Source organism: Papio anubis, chromosome 10, assembly GCF_008728515.1.
Source record: "Papio anubis isolate 15944 chromosome 10, Panubis1.0, whole genome shotgun sequence".
NCBI classification, from domain to species: domain Eukaryota; kingdom Metazoa; phylum Chordata; class Mammalia; order Primates; family Cercopithecidae; genus Papio; species Papio anubis.
In genome coordinates, this window is record NC_044985.1 from 45942940 (window position 1) to 45957714 (window position 14775).

Sequence of the window (14775 nt, forward strand, 5' to 3'; positions counted from 1 at the left end):
AAAAACCTGATATTTGTTGACACCTCAAAAACAGTCTACATATGTTACAGTAGTACATTTAGCTATTTTATGCATTTGGTTTCTTGCATAGTTTCCAAAACATTCTAGAAGACAGCAATACTTTAAATGGAGTCAGCTGGAGTTTTAAAAAGTATTTTAAGAAAACTATCAATTATGTGTGTCTTCTTTTGTCCTCCTGTATACCCAAGAGATCTCATTGGTTAATATTGATCTCTGCTTAGGCATTATCAAGGAAAGATTCAAAACTACTGTAATATCAACTCAATTAATCCATCAAAGCTTCAGAAGAATGTTCTTTTCACACCCTCCAACATTTTGTTTCTCCTTAGTCACAGGAGGTAACTGTTCCCTTGGAGCAAGCCATCTGTGAGACTTGCTAAGTTTTGGTTAAAATGGTCAATTGTGGCTTCTGTCTGAATCATGCGGCTCTTCCTTGTCAAAAGAGGCTGCTTTTCTACTGGGAGAATTGTCCGCAGTGTTCTGGGAGGGGCAGAGGCAGACATTTTTCTCTTTATTCTCTAATAACACTCAGCATCTACTCCCTGCTAACTCCAGTGTGAATCCTAGAGTGGGAGGTGAATGGCTGTCCAGGGACATGAGTAATCTTGTTGGCATTAATGGTCAGCCTGGATTTAGCCACTACTCTGTCCTTAGGTAGTTCTACAGCATAGTGCTATGTTCGTGGAAGGGAAGATCTAGGAAGGAAGCCTTAAGCTACTTGATGCTGCTTCTTAACCGGTCTTTGATGGTATTTCATAGTTTTTAAAGTGCTTTCCTATGATATCATTTAGTTGCAAAGACTGGGCAAGTGATGTAGGAGGCAAAGCTCTAAGATGGTCCCCACAATTTCCACTGGCTGGGGTGATTCCCTGAATAATCCCCTTGCGGTGAGTGTAAGCAGAACCTACGGATATGATGAGACAGTCACTTCTATGTTTACAGTTAACCTATCTAAGACTCTATCTGAGCAGACTTGAAAGAGAGATTCTTCTTCTGACCCTGAAGAAGCAAATATCTGTGCTGGGAAAGAGCCTTGAGCATGCTGTGTGGTAGGGGCATTGCTGGAGCTGAGAGCGATCCCCAATGGACAGACAGCAAAACAGCCATCCTAGTCAGACAGCTGCAAGGAAACAAACTCTGCCAAAACTCTGAATGAACTTGGAAGTGGATTCTTTCCCCAGTGCCTCCAGATGAGAACACAGTCTGGCTGACACCTCAATTTCAATTTTGTGAGACCCTGAGCAGAGAACCCTGCCCTTCTGACCAACAGGATATGTGTTATAATTAATGAGTGTTGTTTTAAGCCACTACATTTGTGGCAACTGGTTATAAAGCAATACAAAATTAATAAAAAGCAAAACCACGGAATGTTATGACCATTTCATCAATAAGGAGACTGGTTCCGAAAGATGAACTGATTTTCTTAATTGTATTCTCAAAATTAGTGACAGACCTGAGACTGATACCTTGAATTTTCATTTGTACTTCAGCATTCTTTCCACAGGACTGTAATGCTCTACACTAATGAGGATTATTGGGAGATTTTCCTTACCCCTGCCCACCAACGAGATGGATCATGCATAATATATTGTGTTCTTAAAAAGTTCAATGCAGAGTAAAACAATCATTTTATTGATTTTTATGTCAGTTCTGTAGTATAATGAATACATTAATCATAATCTTATTAAATGTTTAACTGATAGTATTTTAAAAGAATCTTGAGTGAAGTGTTAATCCTCATCACTAAATAAACAGCATTCCGAATAGTCAAGATTGGGAAATGTGATAGGTAATTCAACCCACTTTTTGTATTGTTTCTTTGTTGAATTATTTTTGAAAACCACTACAAAATTCCTTATTTTGAGACAAGGCAAATCTAAGCCTTTGTGCACCATCATTGTTCCCCAAGCCTGAAAAACAAAAGAGAGAGCAAGAGGAAAATTAAATGCACATGCAATTAAACATTCCTTTTGGCTAAAGTAAAATCAGGCCCACAGCAATTTACTCACCTGGCCACATTTGCAGATGATTTCACCGTTTGTTTGATAGTCAGCACACTTCTTTTGCAGGGCTTTGTTTTCTCTTACAATGTAAAGTTCCCTATAAGTATCAAAGGAAAAGAATCATCACAGAGAACTGACAAAATACCAATGTGTAGTTCATGGGTTTTTGGACCTGGAGCTCAACCACATGCCTGCAGTATTCTATATGGCATTCCTTCCTTCCCTCCTGCTTGCCAGGCTTGTTATGGCAACTAAGGCAATGCTTCTCTTCTACACATACCTCTCAAGGGGCATGTTGCCTTTTGTAACTTCTTTCAAGTCTGTTGGTTATATTAGCTTGACTTTAGTTGTTCAAAAATTCGAGAACAAATGACGAGCATACAAAAATACATGCCTTGGATCAAAAATGGCTTTGGGTCTTACACTTCTCTTTTCCTGCACCAGTGCAGTTTATTTAAAACATAGACATTTAAAATAGGAATATAATTGAGAGGCTAAAGGAGAGGAAGTTGTAAAATAAATGATTCTCATTTGCACTATTTTGAAAGAACATTTACAATGCAACCTGCCTCACCCCTTGTGGAAAAATTTAAAGATAGGTCTTTCTGGACTCACTTGAATTCTGGGGTCATATTGACATGATGCATTTTCTCAATTACGTGGATATCTTCCCCAGAACAGGCTAGCACGCTGCAGTTTTTGCAAAGGAAAGTTATTAGTGATGGGTTATTCTTGTAATGCTTGGCAATACTTCTCTTAGTTTTCATTTTCTTTTCCATTATACTTTGCATCTGTAATTCCAAAATCTGGACAGAGAAAGGAATAGTTAGTGGTTTCAGGTTTGTTTTCTTTTCTCAGTTTCATAGAAGTAAGTCTCCTGAAATTTGGAGGTCTTAGTTGTGAAAATACACAGTTAGCTCATGGTCTAGGAAATAAAAATAATGAGGTAATAACCCTCCCCGCAAAGAACTTGGTATATAATCATCTCCTGTAACCATGAAAATATGCAATCTTTAGGTATTCAAAAAGTAGCCCATTCCATTTCAGAAAAGTTCTATTGTGAGAAAGTCCTTAGCAATATTCAACAAAAATTCTCTGTCTAGCCTACCCATTTGTTTTATTTATTTATTTATTTATTTATTTATTTATTTATTTATTTGTTTATTTAGATGGAGTCTTGCTCTGCTGCCCAGGCTGGATTGTGGTGGTACTATCTCGGGTCACTGCAACCTCCATCTCCTGGGTTCAAGCGATTCTTCTGCCTTAGCCTCCCAAGTAGCTTGGATTCCAGGCACCTGCCACCATGCTCAGCTAATTTTTGTATTTTTAGTAGAGATGGAGTTTTGCCATATTGCCCAGGCTGGTCTCAAACTCTTGATCTCAGTGATCCACCTGCCTCAGCCTCCCAAAGTGCTGGGATTACAGGAGTGAGCTACTGCGCCAGCCTACCCATTTGCTTTAATTCTGTTCCGTAAAATAGGTCTAAACTTCCTCCCACATGGAATCTCTTTACTAAACACTGTTATTACATTACCGATGTCTTCTCTAATCTATGCTAAGCACCTAAATTCCTTTAATCTTTTTTCATGCTTTATAATTTTCAGACCCTTCACCATCTTAATCAGTCTACTGTTTACACATTTGTGGCAGAAACTGCTAGTTTTGCCCTCAGTGTCCATTTTCCCTAACAGAGTCATAATTTTATTCTGGGTGGAAATACGCTAGCTAAATGACTACATTTCCAAACCAGCAGTCAATGACATGTAAAAAGCTGTTGAGTGGAATTTTCAGAAAATCTTCTCAAAAAGTAGATAGCTGGCATGTGTACCTTTCGCTCTTTCCATTTTCTTCTTACTTCCTGCCTAGAATGAGGATGTGGCAGCTGAAATTCTAAAAGCCATCCTCGACCATGAGAATGAAAGCCCAATGCTATAATGGCATAAAAGAGAGAGAAAAGGCCTGGATTCCTCATAACATCATGGAGCCAATACTGCCTAGATTCCTTATGTGAGAGAATATGCCCATAAACATCTTTATTCTAGGCTCTGTGACTAGCAGCAGCACTTATTTTATAACAGAAATAATCTAGTTTATGTAACATATGAAAGTTGACATAGGGACTGACCAGTGTTTATACTAACACAACTTCATGGTAGAAAAATCTGGTTCTTGAATAATTTACCTCCAAACTGACCTCTCATAGATGAAATATTTATATTAAATTATGGAGGAAGTAATTGTTTTCTTTAAGACCGAGGGGAAATTTTCAGTAGAAGTAAGTCATCAGTGCAGATGAACAAAGCCCATCTCTTTGGCTCCTAACTCTACATTTTAGATCTCCCTTCAAGGCAGCCACATATAGCATAGAAAAGAGAATAAAACCTTGCAAGCAAGCTCAGAGGCTATATAATAGGTTAATCAGAAAAGTACCAAGATGAATGTCCTATGTAAATTATAGAAAAATACATTGAAATATTTTTCCCTAAAAGTTAAAATAGGTTACTTTTATAAGACATTTACAGTTCAGTGAGCTGATAACGTAATTATAGGATCACATACATGTGGGAATTAAATGTGTATGAATGAGTCAGAAAAAAAATAAAGCCAAGGTAAGTGTATGGATTTGTAATCAGGACATCAGAAGCTAAAAGACTAACTCTAAAATAGCAAAGGAATTTGAAGTAACTAGAGGGGCAAACAAACAAACAAACAAACAAAATAACTCATAATAAATATACAGGAGGCACAGCTACAATCAGCCTAAGTCCAAATAGAGTGTAATAATGTGGCAAAAATTGAATCAATGCTAGAGAAAAACATTTATGGTGATCAACTTGCTCCTAGAAGTCTGATTTAATTTTAAGAAGCTCTGTTATGTATAAACTGTGTTTATGACATGGAAAAAAGATTTCATCTTATCTGTCAATTCTCATTATTCATTAGTGGTTGCCTGAAGATTGTGTTGAGAAGGATGCTCAAATTAGAAGAAAGTAAACATCTTCCCAGTAGCAATGTTTTCTACAGGCTTTGAACAGGTTACTGGTGGCGTGTACCCCTCCTTCCCCATTGCCACTCCTACTTTCAGTTCATCTACCCAAAGTTGTTTTAGGAGGGCAGGTTTCTTGGCCAAAGGAGACCTAAAAATATAGTCCATTCTGGGGCCTCCAAAGGGACAGTGTCTTATTCTAAAGAATGTCTGGAAGAGTTTGACCCTTAAACTCCAGAGATTGTCCTAGTGTTGACCCCCAAAAAACTACTCTTAAAATATCAGTCTTCGTAAACATCTACTTGATTAATTCTCTTAGGATATTAACTGGGAGGCAGTAACTTTCCAGTAGCATAATTTGGTGATAAAAGTTTGATTTGATACTCTAAAATGTTTGCTTTGCCTTGTGTTTAAAGCAGTTTTAAAATAAAGGTTTGTGCAGAAACCTGGTCAGGAAACCTTGGAGTTGGTAATAGCAATGCACACCAATTTGAAAGCATTCCTTTAGTGAAACTCTATTTAAGGTAGAGCCAATTCCAATGTTAAGAAACTAACATTCACACCCATATGCAAGGGTGTGAATTTTCTTCTAAATGGATTGTTTGCTATTATAGTAGTTACAGTCTTTAATTCAGTGGTATGGGGGATTTCCTGAAATACTATAGAAATACATTCTTTCTTCACTGCATTCCTTTGCACAACTCAAATAACTGTGCGTTAGTAAATTGAGATGTAGCTATATGACATATTCTGTATTTTCTTATCATTCAGATGCAGCTTCAGTGTCACTCCTTCTAAGAGACCTTCCTCAACCACCCAGTTGAAAGTATCCATCTAGTCTATGCAGCCATAAAAAACGATGAGTTCATGTCCTTTGTAGGGAAATGGATGAAACTGAAAACCATCATTCTGAGCAAACTATCGCAAGGACAGAAAACCAAACACTGCATGTTCTCACTCATAGGTGGGAATTGAACAACGAGAACACCTGGACACAGGAAGGGGCACATCGCACACCAGGGCCTGTCGTGGGGTTGGGGGAGAGGGGAGGGATAGCATTAGGAGATATACCTACTGTAAATGACGAGTTAATGGGTGCAGCACACCAACATGGCACATGTATACATATGTAACAAACCTGCACGTTGTGCACATGTACCCAGAACATAAAACATAATAAAAAAAAAAAAGAATTTCAAAAACTACAAAAAAAGAGAAAGTATTCATCTAGTCAGTTGTTTCATATCATCCTATTCTAATTCTCTTTACTTATCTTGATATGTTATATTTCTTGTTTTTTAATGTTTGTTTACTGTTTCTGTCCTCCAAATCTCACCAGGCTCACACTAGAAATATAAACTTCATGCAGCAGGAGTCTTATGTGTTTTGTTTGCCTCTGTTGGCTATTCCTATAATGTTACCTGGCACACAGTAAGCATTTCATCTACATTTCTGAAATTAAAAAATGGTGCCTTTACAAACAAATTGGGTCAAACCAAAATTACCATGTTGGATTGAATCAGTGAGTTGCAGCAGTCTTTCTGGAACAAGGCAGGGTAAATTTACATTATCAAAATTTATGGTTGGTTTCACTGGAAGGAGCAACGGCTCCCCGATAATTTCCTGCCCACTATGGATCTCGATTCTCTGCATGTGAATCCGGATTAAGCACAGTTCACTAAACAGAAACTTATAATTCAGCACAATTTTTTTTCTGGAGAATGAGCCACAGAGATATCAATGGCAACCACATGTGGCCATTTTTAAATGAAAATCAAATTCAGAGGTAGCCAACAATACCTTATGAGCATACTCCTCTGGTTTCATATTTTGAACACAGTGTATAGCTTTATACATCATCTTCTCTCGGAAATCATTAACTGTCTCACGTTCGATAACTCCTGAACCGCTGTGAGCAACCAGGACATAGGTGCTCTCATCAGCTCTGGCTCGACCACGGGCCTGAAAACACAAATAAATCAAGTAAATGAAAGGGTACACTGTGATACAAATCTTCCTGGTTTTTTCTGGGAATGATATTCACTGCTCAGAATGAAATGATATTGGGTTGTTCAGCATGCCAGTCTTTAAATGGGAAAAGTTAGTTATTAATCCATCCTTGTAAGTCAGCTCTTTGAAACTTAAAATAAGCTTTAATACAGAAACAGTGTTCTACAGTGATGATGATTAGGCCTCAATGACATAATATCATCCTGTCCAGCCTTTTTGCTCTCGGAAATTCTCTCTCAAACTATGAGAACCATGATCAATGACGTGGACTGAGGAGTCGTCTTTCTTGGTAGGAAGCTGGGAGGAATGAATGGAGAGAAGGGTCATCTCTGACCTTGACACCAGGGCTGGTAAGAAGGCAGGTCAGTTTCTGGCATCCTACGTTACATTCTTAGCACATTTTCCCATGGGAATACATTTAACATGATGATAACTTTCTTGATATTCAGCTATATTTTGACTAATAGAAACTTCTGTGGCCTGGCCCAGGAGCCTATCAACTATAAAATTATTCTCAAGGAAAAATGTATTCTAAGTTTTATTACTAAGTTTATCACTGACTTACAAATAAACTCCTGAAATAAAATTATTTGCTAATTTGATGGCAGTCTGGTTATCTTAGTCTTCTATGACTTGCCTTTTATTCAAGGATGCAATTTAAATTATTTTGAAAACCCTTCAGTTAATTTTATAGGAAGAATAGTATATTAATCAGCATAAACCTATGCCTACTCAACAGAAGGTTACAATAATTCCATTAACACAGGTGGGTAAGAGATAACGTGAAATCTGAATGAAAACAGAACATCTCACTCTTTTATTTATTTTTGCATTTATAAGTCTGCCCCCAACCAACATTTTATCATGAAAACTTCTAAACATACAGAAAATTGGAAAGGATAAGGGAATAAAATGCAGAAACAGCAGGGCTCCCTCAGGTTTGGGCATGTTACTTCATCAGACAATCGTGGGACAGCGTACTTTAGATTCCCGGTCCAGCCGGGGGCTCACAGACATCCTAGGAATGAGGAGGCTGCTTTTGACTCTTACAAATGGGGCTGGTGTCATGGTCCTGGAAAGCCTTAGGGTACAGACATAACCAAAGAGGAGTTGTTGTTTAAACATACAACAGGTATCTGGTTATCATATGAATTGACAGCAATATGAAAGGCAACAGTGCACAGCATTTTAGAAATGCTCTTTTAATAGGAAAAGGGCTTTGTTTTAAAAACTAAAAAGATGTTTTGTGCTGTTTAACTAAAAGAAAGCAATTAAAATAGGAACACACAAATAAAAATTAACATAGTAAGTAAAGGTATTTGAATGTACCTGGACCATGGCTATTTCATTGGTGACAAGACCATAACGGATAACAATGTTACATTCTTTAATATCCAGACCTTCTTCTGCCACTGTGGTAGCGATAAGCAGATTTATTTTTCCAGTGCGAAATTTACTAATGACTTCTTTTTGTTCATTCTGTAGAAACATTTTAATAAATTAAATTTTGTGATGCTAAACACATTAAAATCTTCTAATTAGAGGAAGAAATAATAAATTGCAACTGGTCAGTGTAAATCAAAGGATTAGATCATACATGGATTTGTTGCCATCTGTTTTTGGCATTGAACAAAGACATAATGGTGAGACAACATTTGATTTCCAATCTGGGATTACCACACAATAACAAAAATATTTCCATCATCCAGTCTGGAGGTGGGAAGACCATATTTTATGCCAAGGAAATAAACTGATGGGTGACTCCAGAGGAAGAAAGGAGGAGCTGTCGGTTGAGAAGAGGATATGACAATCAGAAACTAAAATGGGCTTTTCCCCCACTACATTAACTTCAGAATCTTTAATATTTAGAGGATAAGATGCAGAGATGCTTTGATATATTGTTTTCAGTCACAGAGAAAATGCACACTGTATATGCATTTGGTCACTTTAAGAACCATTTCAGTGAGAAGCTATGGAATATTCCTAAAAGGACACAAGATAAACTGAAAACATTGGCTGCATCTGGGGAGGGAAGCTGGAAGACTAAAAGTCAGTGGTATGCCTTGTGCTTTATTAATTTTGAATGAGGCAAATATATTCTTGATTCAAAGGGATAATATAAATAAAAATAAAAGAAGAGGTTATACAACTGTAATTAAAACTATTTTCAAATGAAAAATCTCTGAATTTTGAAAGTCAATATAAATAAATTAAAATATGCCCTCTTATCCTTACATGGGAGAAATGAGTGAGCACAAACCTAGCTTGATATGGACAATGTGGTTTTATTTTCATAACCACTCTCATCAAAGTTGTTGGTCCAGTGGGCATTTGGTGCACATCCACACTGTGTTTTGCCCCCATACATTAAACAAAAATAAAGCTGCCAGACCAAAACTATGTTCTTCCATCCCCTTCCCTTTCTTCTGAGAGGAGCGTGAGTCCTTATTTGACTCCTAACTGTTGGAGAACCCTGTAGAAAGGCCTCTTTTGAGTCTTCTCCGAAAATTTCTCCCTCCTGCCCTCACACCTCCCGATAAAAACTTGCATGTCCTTGGGTTTTAGTAGAAGATGCCTGTGTCTTAATTTGAAGGAGTAACTTTAATAACAAAAATTCCAGACAGTGTCAGATCTTCAAGTCACATCACGTAGATGCCTAACACCATTGCTAAGGAGTTTATCCACCCCAGTTTACAAGGTGAGGATGCAAGGAGTGGGGAAGGAAGGGAATATGTTCTGAATTTTGGCATATAGCCCCTAGGTTTGAAATGAATAAGGAGCAGAAAGTAGCTTGAACTAGGCTTTTCATTTGCACTCTACCTCTTTTTAAAGAGAAGCTTAGCCGTCTTACAATGAAAGTCATAATGCTAAAGCTAATATAAAAGAAATGTAAAAACAGGACTCATAAGAATCAACCCAGACACTGTGAGACTGAACTTGAATTTTGCCTGCTAGCTTTCTGGAAGCTAAGGCAAAAAGAAAAACATATTAAGCAAACTACATCTCATCAAAAAGAAAGAAGCAAACTTGTTACCCAAGGAAAACAGTACTTTCTCTGGCATTAATTTTATTGGCAGCGCTCACAGGAGTGCACGTAGAGGGTATATAAAGAGTTATAGTGAACCATTTCAAGAATTTTTCCCCAGCAAACACTGAAACAGAATTAATTTGCTCCATTGGCTTGAATAGTGATAACTATAATAGAAAGGAAATATCCATTTGTCCAGAAAGACTCAGGGTCAATATGACCTTATCCCTCAGAAGAATATTTTACTTTAACAAGACATCATTGCTTTATGCATGCTTGTTATGTCTACAAGTGCCTTTTTTTCTTACCCAAGTGTTTTTTACTATGCTCACAGTAAGCAGCATGTAAACAAAATAAAACAAAACACCTTAAAAAGGAACAGAAAACCTACTTATCAGAATCCCAAATCTCTAATGTATCAAATTCTTTAATTTTTCCAAGTTTCCCTATAGGTCTCATTCTATGTAAACATATTTTGCATAGTTCTAGTTATAACGCACACATTTTTGTGGGAGTTTGAATTTTCCACTTGATACTATATTGCAATCATTTCTGAACTTTGTTATTAAGTTTACCTGTCACTCATTTTTGCAAGGGAAACTTAGAAAGTTCTTCCAATTACTATGTGGGAAAAATGACTCCTAAAACAACACATAACCTCTCAAAAACCACAGATTTGGTTGCTATTAGGCTTAGATTTTATTTCAAGAACACATGTTTTATCCTGTAAATGTATTTGTGGATAGTGAGAGGATTAGTAGAAAAAGACTAAAAACAATTTGAGAAGAGTAATAACAGCATAAGAAAAGAAGTTCAGGCTGAGCGCAGTGGCTTATGCCTATAATCCCAATGCTTTGGAATGCAGAGACAGAAGGATGGCTTGAGCCCAGGAGTTTAAAACAAGCCAGGGCAAGATAGTGGGACCCCTTTTTTACAAAAAAGATAAAAAAATTAGTTGGGTGTGGTGGCGCACACCTAGAGTCCCAGCTGTTTGGGAGGCTGGGGCTGGAGGATTGCCTGAGCCTAGGAGGTCAAGGGTGTAGTGAGTCTTGATTATGCCACTGCTCCTCAGCCTGAGTGACAAAGGGAGACCTCGTCTGAAAGAAAAGAAGAAGAGGAGAAGAGAAGAGAAGAGGATAAGAGAAGAGAAGAGAAGAGAAGAGAAGAAGAAAAGAAGAGAAAGAAAAGAAAAGAAGTCCAAAAGGATATTTATACCTGTGTCATGGGTTTGAACTCACTGCTGTGTCCAGCTCCTATCAGATGGTGGGCTTTGACTCCTACTTCAGCAAATTTTTCATTTTCAGTAATCCACTGGGAAAGTGCATATGCACTCTGTCGTGTTTTTGTAAAGATTATTCCTCGTGCTGATTCCTCAGTCCTAGTATATTGCTCCATTATGGTATTTCTTAATTTGGTCAGCTTTTCATTTTCATATTCTGGGTTTTCAGCCAGTTTTTTCAACATTTTATTGTTTTCTTGAAGAAATAATTACAGTTGATATGTTAACAAGCTTTATTTAGCCATTCCACAAGGTATAGATATATCAAACATTTTGTACACCAAAAAATATTCAGTTTTGTTGATTAAAAATTAATTAATTTTAAAACTACTTGAAAGAAAAGTTTAGTAAAGCATACAACAAATTATACTAGAAGGTTTCATGAATTGTGGCTCATCTACAATCTTGCACTATAGCTAATAATTAGGATGGTTTAATAAATAAATTCATTACAATTGTTTTGACAATAAAACTGAATGACCAAATGACTGACTGTGATCATACAACTGGTAGTTAATCTGGTCATATAATTAGAAATAGTTCCAATCTGAGTGGGATTTCTTCTTTCAAAACATATTTCTCTTTTTGGAGAGCTTATGAGAAGCAGTAACTTCATGTTGAAAAGGTAAATGAATGAGACCAGTATATGCTACTTTGAATCTTACCAAAAAATAAAGTCATGAGAAATCTATCTGTTTCATCCAGTTTCAAAGGTTTCTTTAAATCATCCTCATCTTCATCACCATCACAATACTCATCATCACCACCCTCATCACTATCATCTTCTATGACTGCAAACTTCTTATCTTTCTCTTCATTATAGAAAGTTTCAAGATGATTATATGCATCTATCATTCGAATTGTGTCATTAATTTGTAGGGCCTCATTGTACTTCCTCAAATGTTCTGCACAAACACGGTCTTTGCGATTTCCTTCTTTTGCAGCTGTGAAAAAATATATTATGTAAGTGAAATAATAAGCATATAAACCCCCTAAAATTGTGCCATGGACTTGAATATATTTATGTTACTAACTCCAAAACTGGCTTGGTTTTAAAATGGGCAAGTTAAGGCTCAAAATGTGTCCTGAGCTCTGAAACAGGGCAAGTTTTCCAACTCCTAGACTTGCTGCTTGAGTTCTGCCTGAGCAAAAACATGTAGCTGATGCACAGAAGAATGGCATGAAAATATATTAGTTGAGTTTGCCTTTGGAGACAGAGCTATTAATATTTATCTCAATACTTTAAATATACAATAAATATAAGACTCTGGAGACAAAGAGAAAATTGGATAGTATTGGAATCTCTTTTCTTAGAAAAGGAATTAGAACATGTTTATTATACTTGTCCTACACAGAACACAGAAATTCTATTTGGAACTACTTTTGCTTTTAATTTCTTGGGGGAATCTGTGATATAGTCATCTGAAATCTTGGCATAAACATGGGATAAACTAAGTGTTAGGTCCAAACCTAAATTACCTTTTTTTTCCATTTGAATGGCCCATTGTTCATAGGGTTGAGTTCCAAAATCTGACATTGGACTCATTTGACAATAAGTTTGAATCCTTGTCATTATTTCTAGAAGTTTTTCTTTAAATGGATCCTAAAAATAAAGTACACACTTATTCTTACATATTCTTATTGTTAAAAGAATAACATTACTTTTGTTAAAATAATTTCTAGGTTATAATAAATCTGATTTGGAATCTTTGTTTAGACAAAGTAACAGGTTAGTGTCCCATCACTTGTCTGTACATTTATTTTTGTCAGCTTCTCTTTTAAGTCTGCCATCAAGCCACACCCACACCAACACCCTGTTACCTCTGCTGTAATCTCCAACTTAAAAAGTTAATGAAAGTAAAGTTAATGAATGATATAAACCTTGTATGTTAAAGGTAACTTAGAAAACACATATTGCATTAATGCCACAATTATTTAGAAAGCTTACAATGTAATTTAAGAAACATTCCCCCTTTGTAAAATTGGTTTCAGTATTATTTCGACCAAAATAATAAGTTGAAGTACAGTCTGAATAAAAGCCAGAAATAAAGGAGTGCATGTTATATGTTTCCATTTATATAAAGTTCAGAATCAGTGAAAACTCATTTTTGTTTGAGAAGTCAAGATAGTAGTGATTCCTGGGGCATGGTGACTGGAAGGGGGAACCAGGAGCTTTTGGGGTACTGGCAATGTGCCGTCTCTTGATGTGGATTTTGTTTACATATGTGTATTCAGTTTACAAAAATTCAGCGATCAGTACACATATGAATTTGTACTTTTCTGTATGTATGTTATGCTTCAAAGTATATAAAAAATTAAAGTAAGTTTAAAAAATGGCAAATTCTTTTAAAAATGTACCTGAGAAATGTAGTTTTGAAAATCTTAATGAGTAGAACTATGCATTTAAAATTATCAAGTAAAACCAAATAAGTAACAAAAAAGGGAAAGTGAATAAAATATATTCAACTGTAATAGTACAGCTGGAGTAGACAGCAGTCTTTTTCAGAATTAAAAAAAAGAGATATACGGAGGCTAGTTACTAACATTGGTTTAGTGCCTACTATATTTCAATCTTTGTTTTATCTACTATTCATATATCATATCATTTGATCCCAACATTCTTATTTTCAATGGTATTATCAAGTACATATGGCCAGAATTTGTAACGCTTTCTAAATTTTACAAAACAAAGTATTGACATAATTTACTGGCCATAATGTCCAAATTGACTCTCGGTTCATTTTTATAATTCCTGAAAAATTCATCAGAAAGGCATCATTACAGTAAATATTTCACTTCTTTACCACTGCACTGTTTTCCTAAGAAAGTAAATATGCAAGTATGCAAATTAGGTAGGATTCCCATTATCATTGCCAAATGTAATTTGATAGCAACAAAATGGCTCTGTGGCATATCAGAAAATCAATCCTGGAATTCACCAAGAAAATTAAAAAGGCTAAAACGAACTGTCATAACCCCTCCAGCTTAGTTATACATCCCCCCGGTCATCGCCCCCCACTGTCCCTCATAACTCATATGTAGCAAACAATGAATGAGCTATTCCTCATGTAAACTAGAAAACTAAAAGAGGACTAGAGGGGAGAATTCTATGTAGTACTTCACTGCCTAACATCAATTTAAAAAAAAAAAAACCCGAAACTTGTTTGCTTAAATTTTTAAACAATATTGTTCAGATGGTCAGTATAAAATAGCCTTTGCCATCTTTCAACTGAATGTGGTATTGCCAATCAAATAGATATAAAACGTTAAGCACATACTTCTCTGGTGTCATCTGCAATTGCAAACTTCTTGCATGGCTCCTGTATTTGGTTTTTCAGTTGATCAAGGTTTTCTTTAACAGTTTTAATAGTAAATGCATCAAGATTGGCACATAGCTGGAAAAGAGACATTTTTAAATATTTATGCAATTATTTTTCCTGTTCACTTT

At 36.1% G+C, this 14775-nt stretch overlaps 1 protein-coding gene across 1 annotated transcript in view; it reads right to left on the reverse strand.

The window, feature by feature from the left end:
- Positions 1 to 1630: 1630 nt before the first annotated feature.
- IFIH1 (interferon induced with helicase C domain 1) overlaps positions 1631 to 14775 on the reverse strand; it is a 52022-nt gene continuing 38877 nt past the window's right edge. Inside the window, exons 8-16 of the mRNA XM_003907544.5 lie at positions 14606 to 14722; positions 12807 to 12930; positions 11993 to 12271; positions 11264 to 11523; positions 8350 to 8499; positions 6811 to 6972; positions 2640 to 2830; positions 2031 to 2121; positions 1631 to 1931 (exon numbers count right to left, since the gene is read on the reverse strand). Of these exons, the coding sequence (XP_003907593.3) occupies positions 1752 to 1931; positions 2031 to 2121; positions 2640 to 2830; positions 6811 to 6972; positions 8350 to 8499; positions 11264 to 11523; positions 11993 to 12271; positions 12807 to 12930; positions 14606 to 14722 (1554 nt within the window). The 3' untranslated portion in view covers positions 1631 to 1751. The remainder of the gene's footprint in view (positions 1932 to 2030; positions 2122 to 2639; positions 2831 to 6810; positions 6973 to 8349; positions 8500 to 11263; positions 11524 to 11992; positions 12272 to 12806; positions 12931 to 14605; positions 14723 to 14775) is intronic.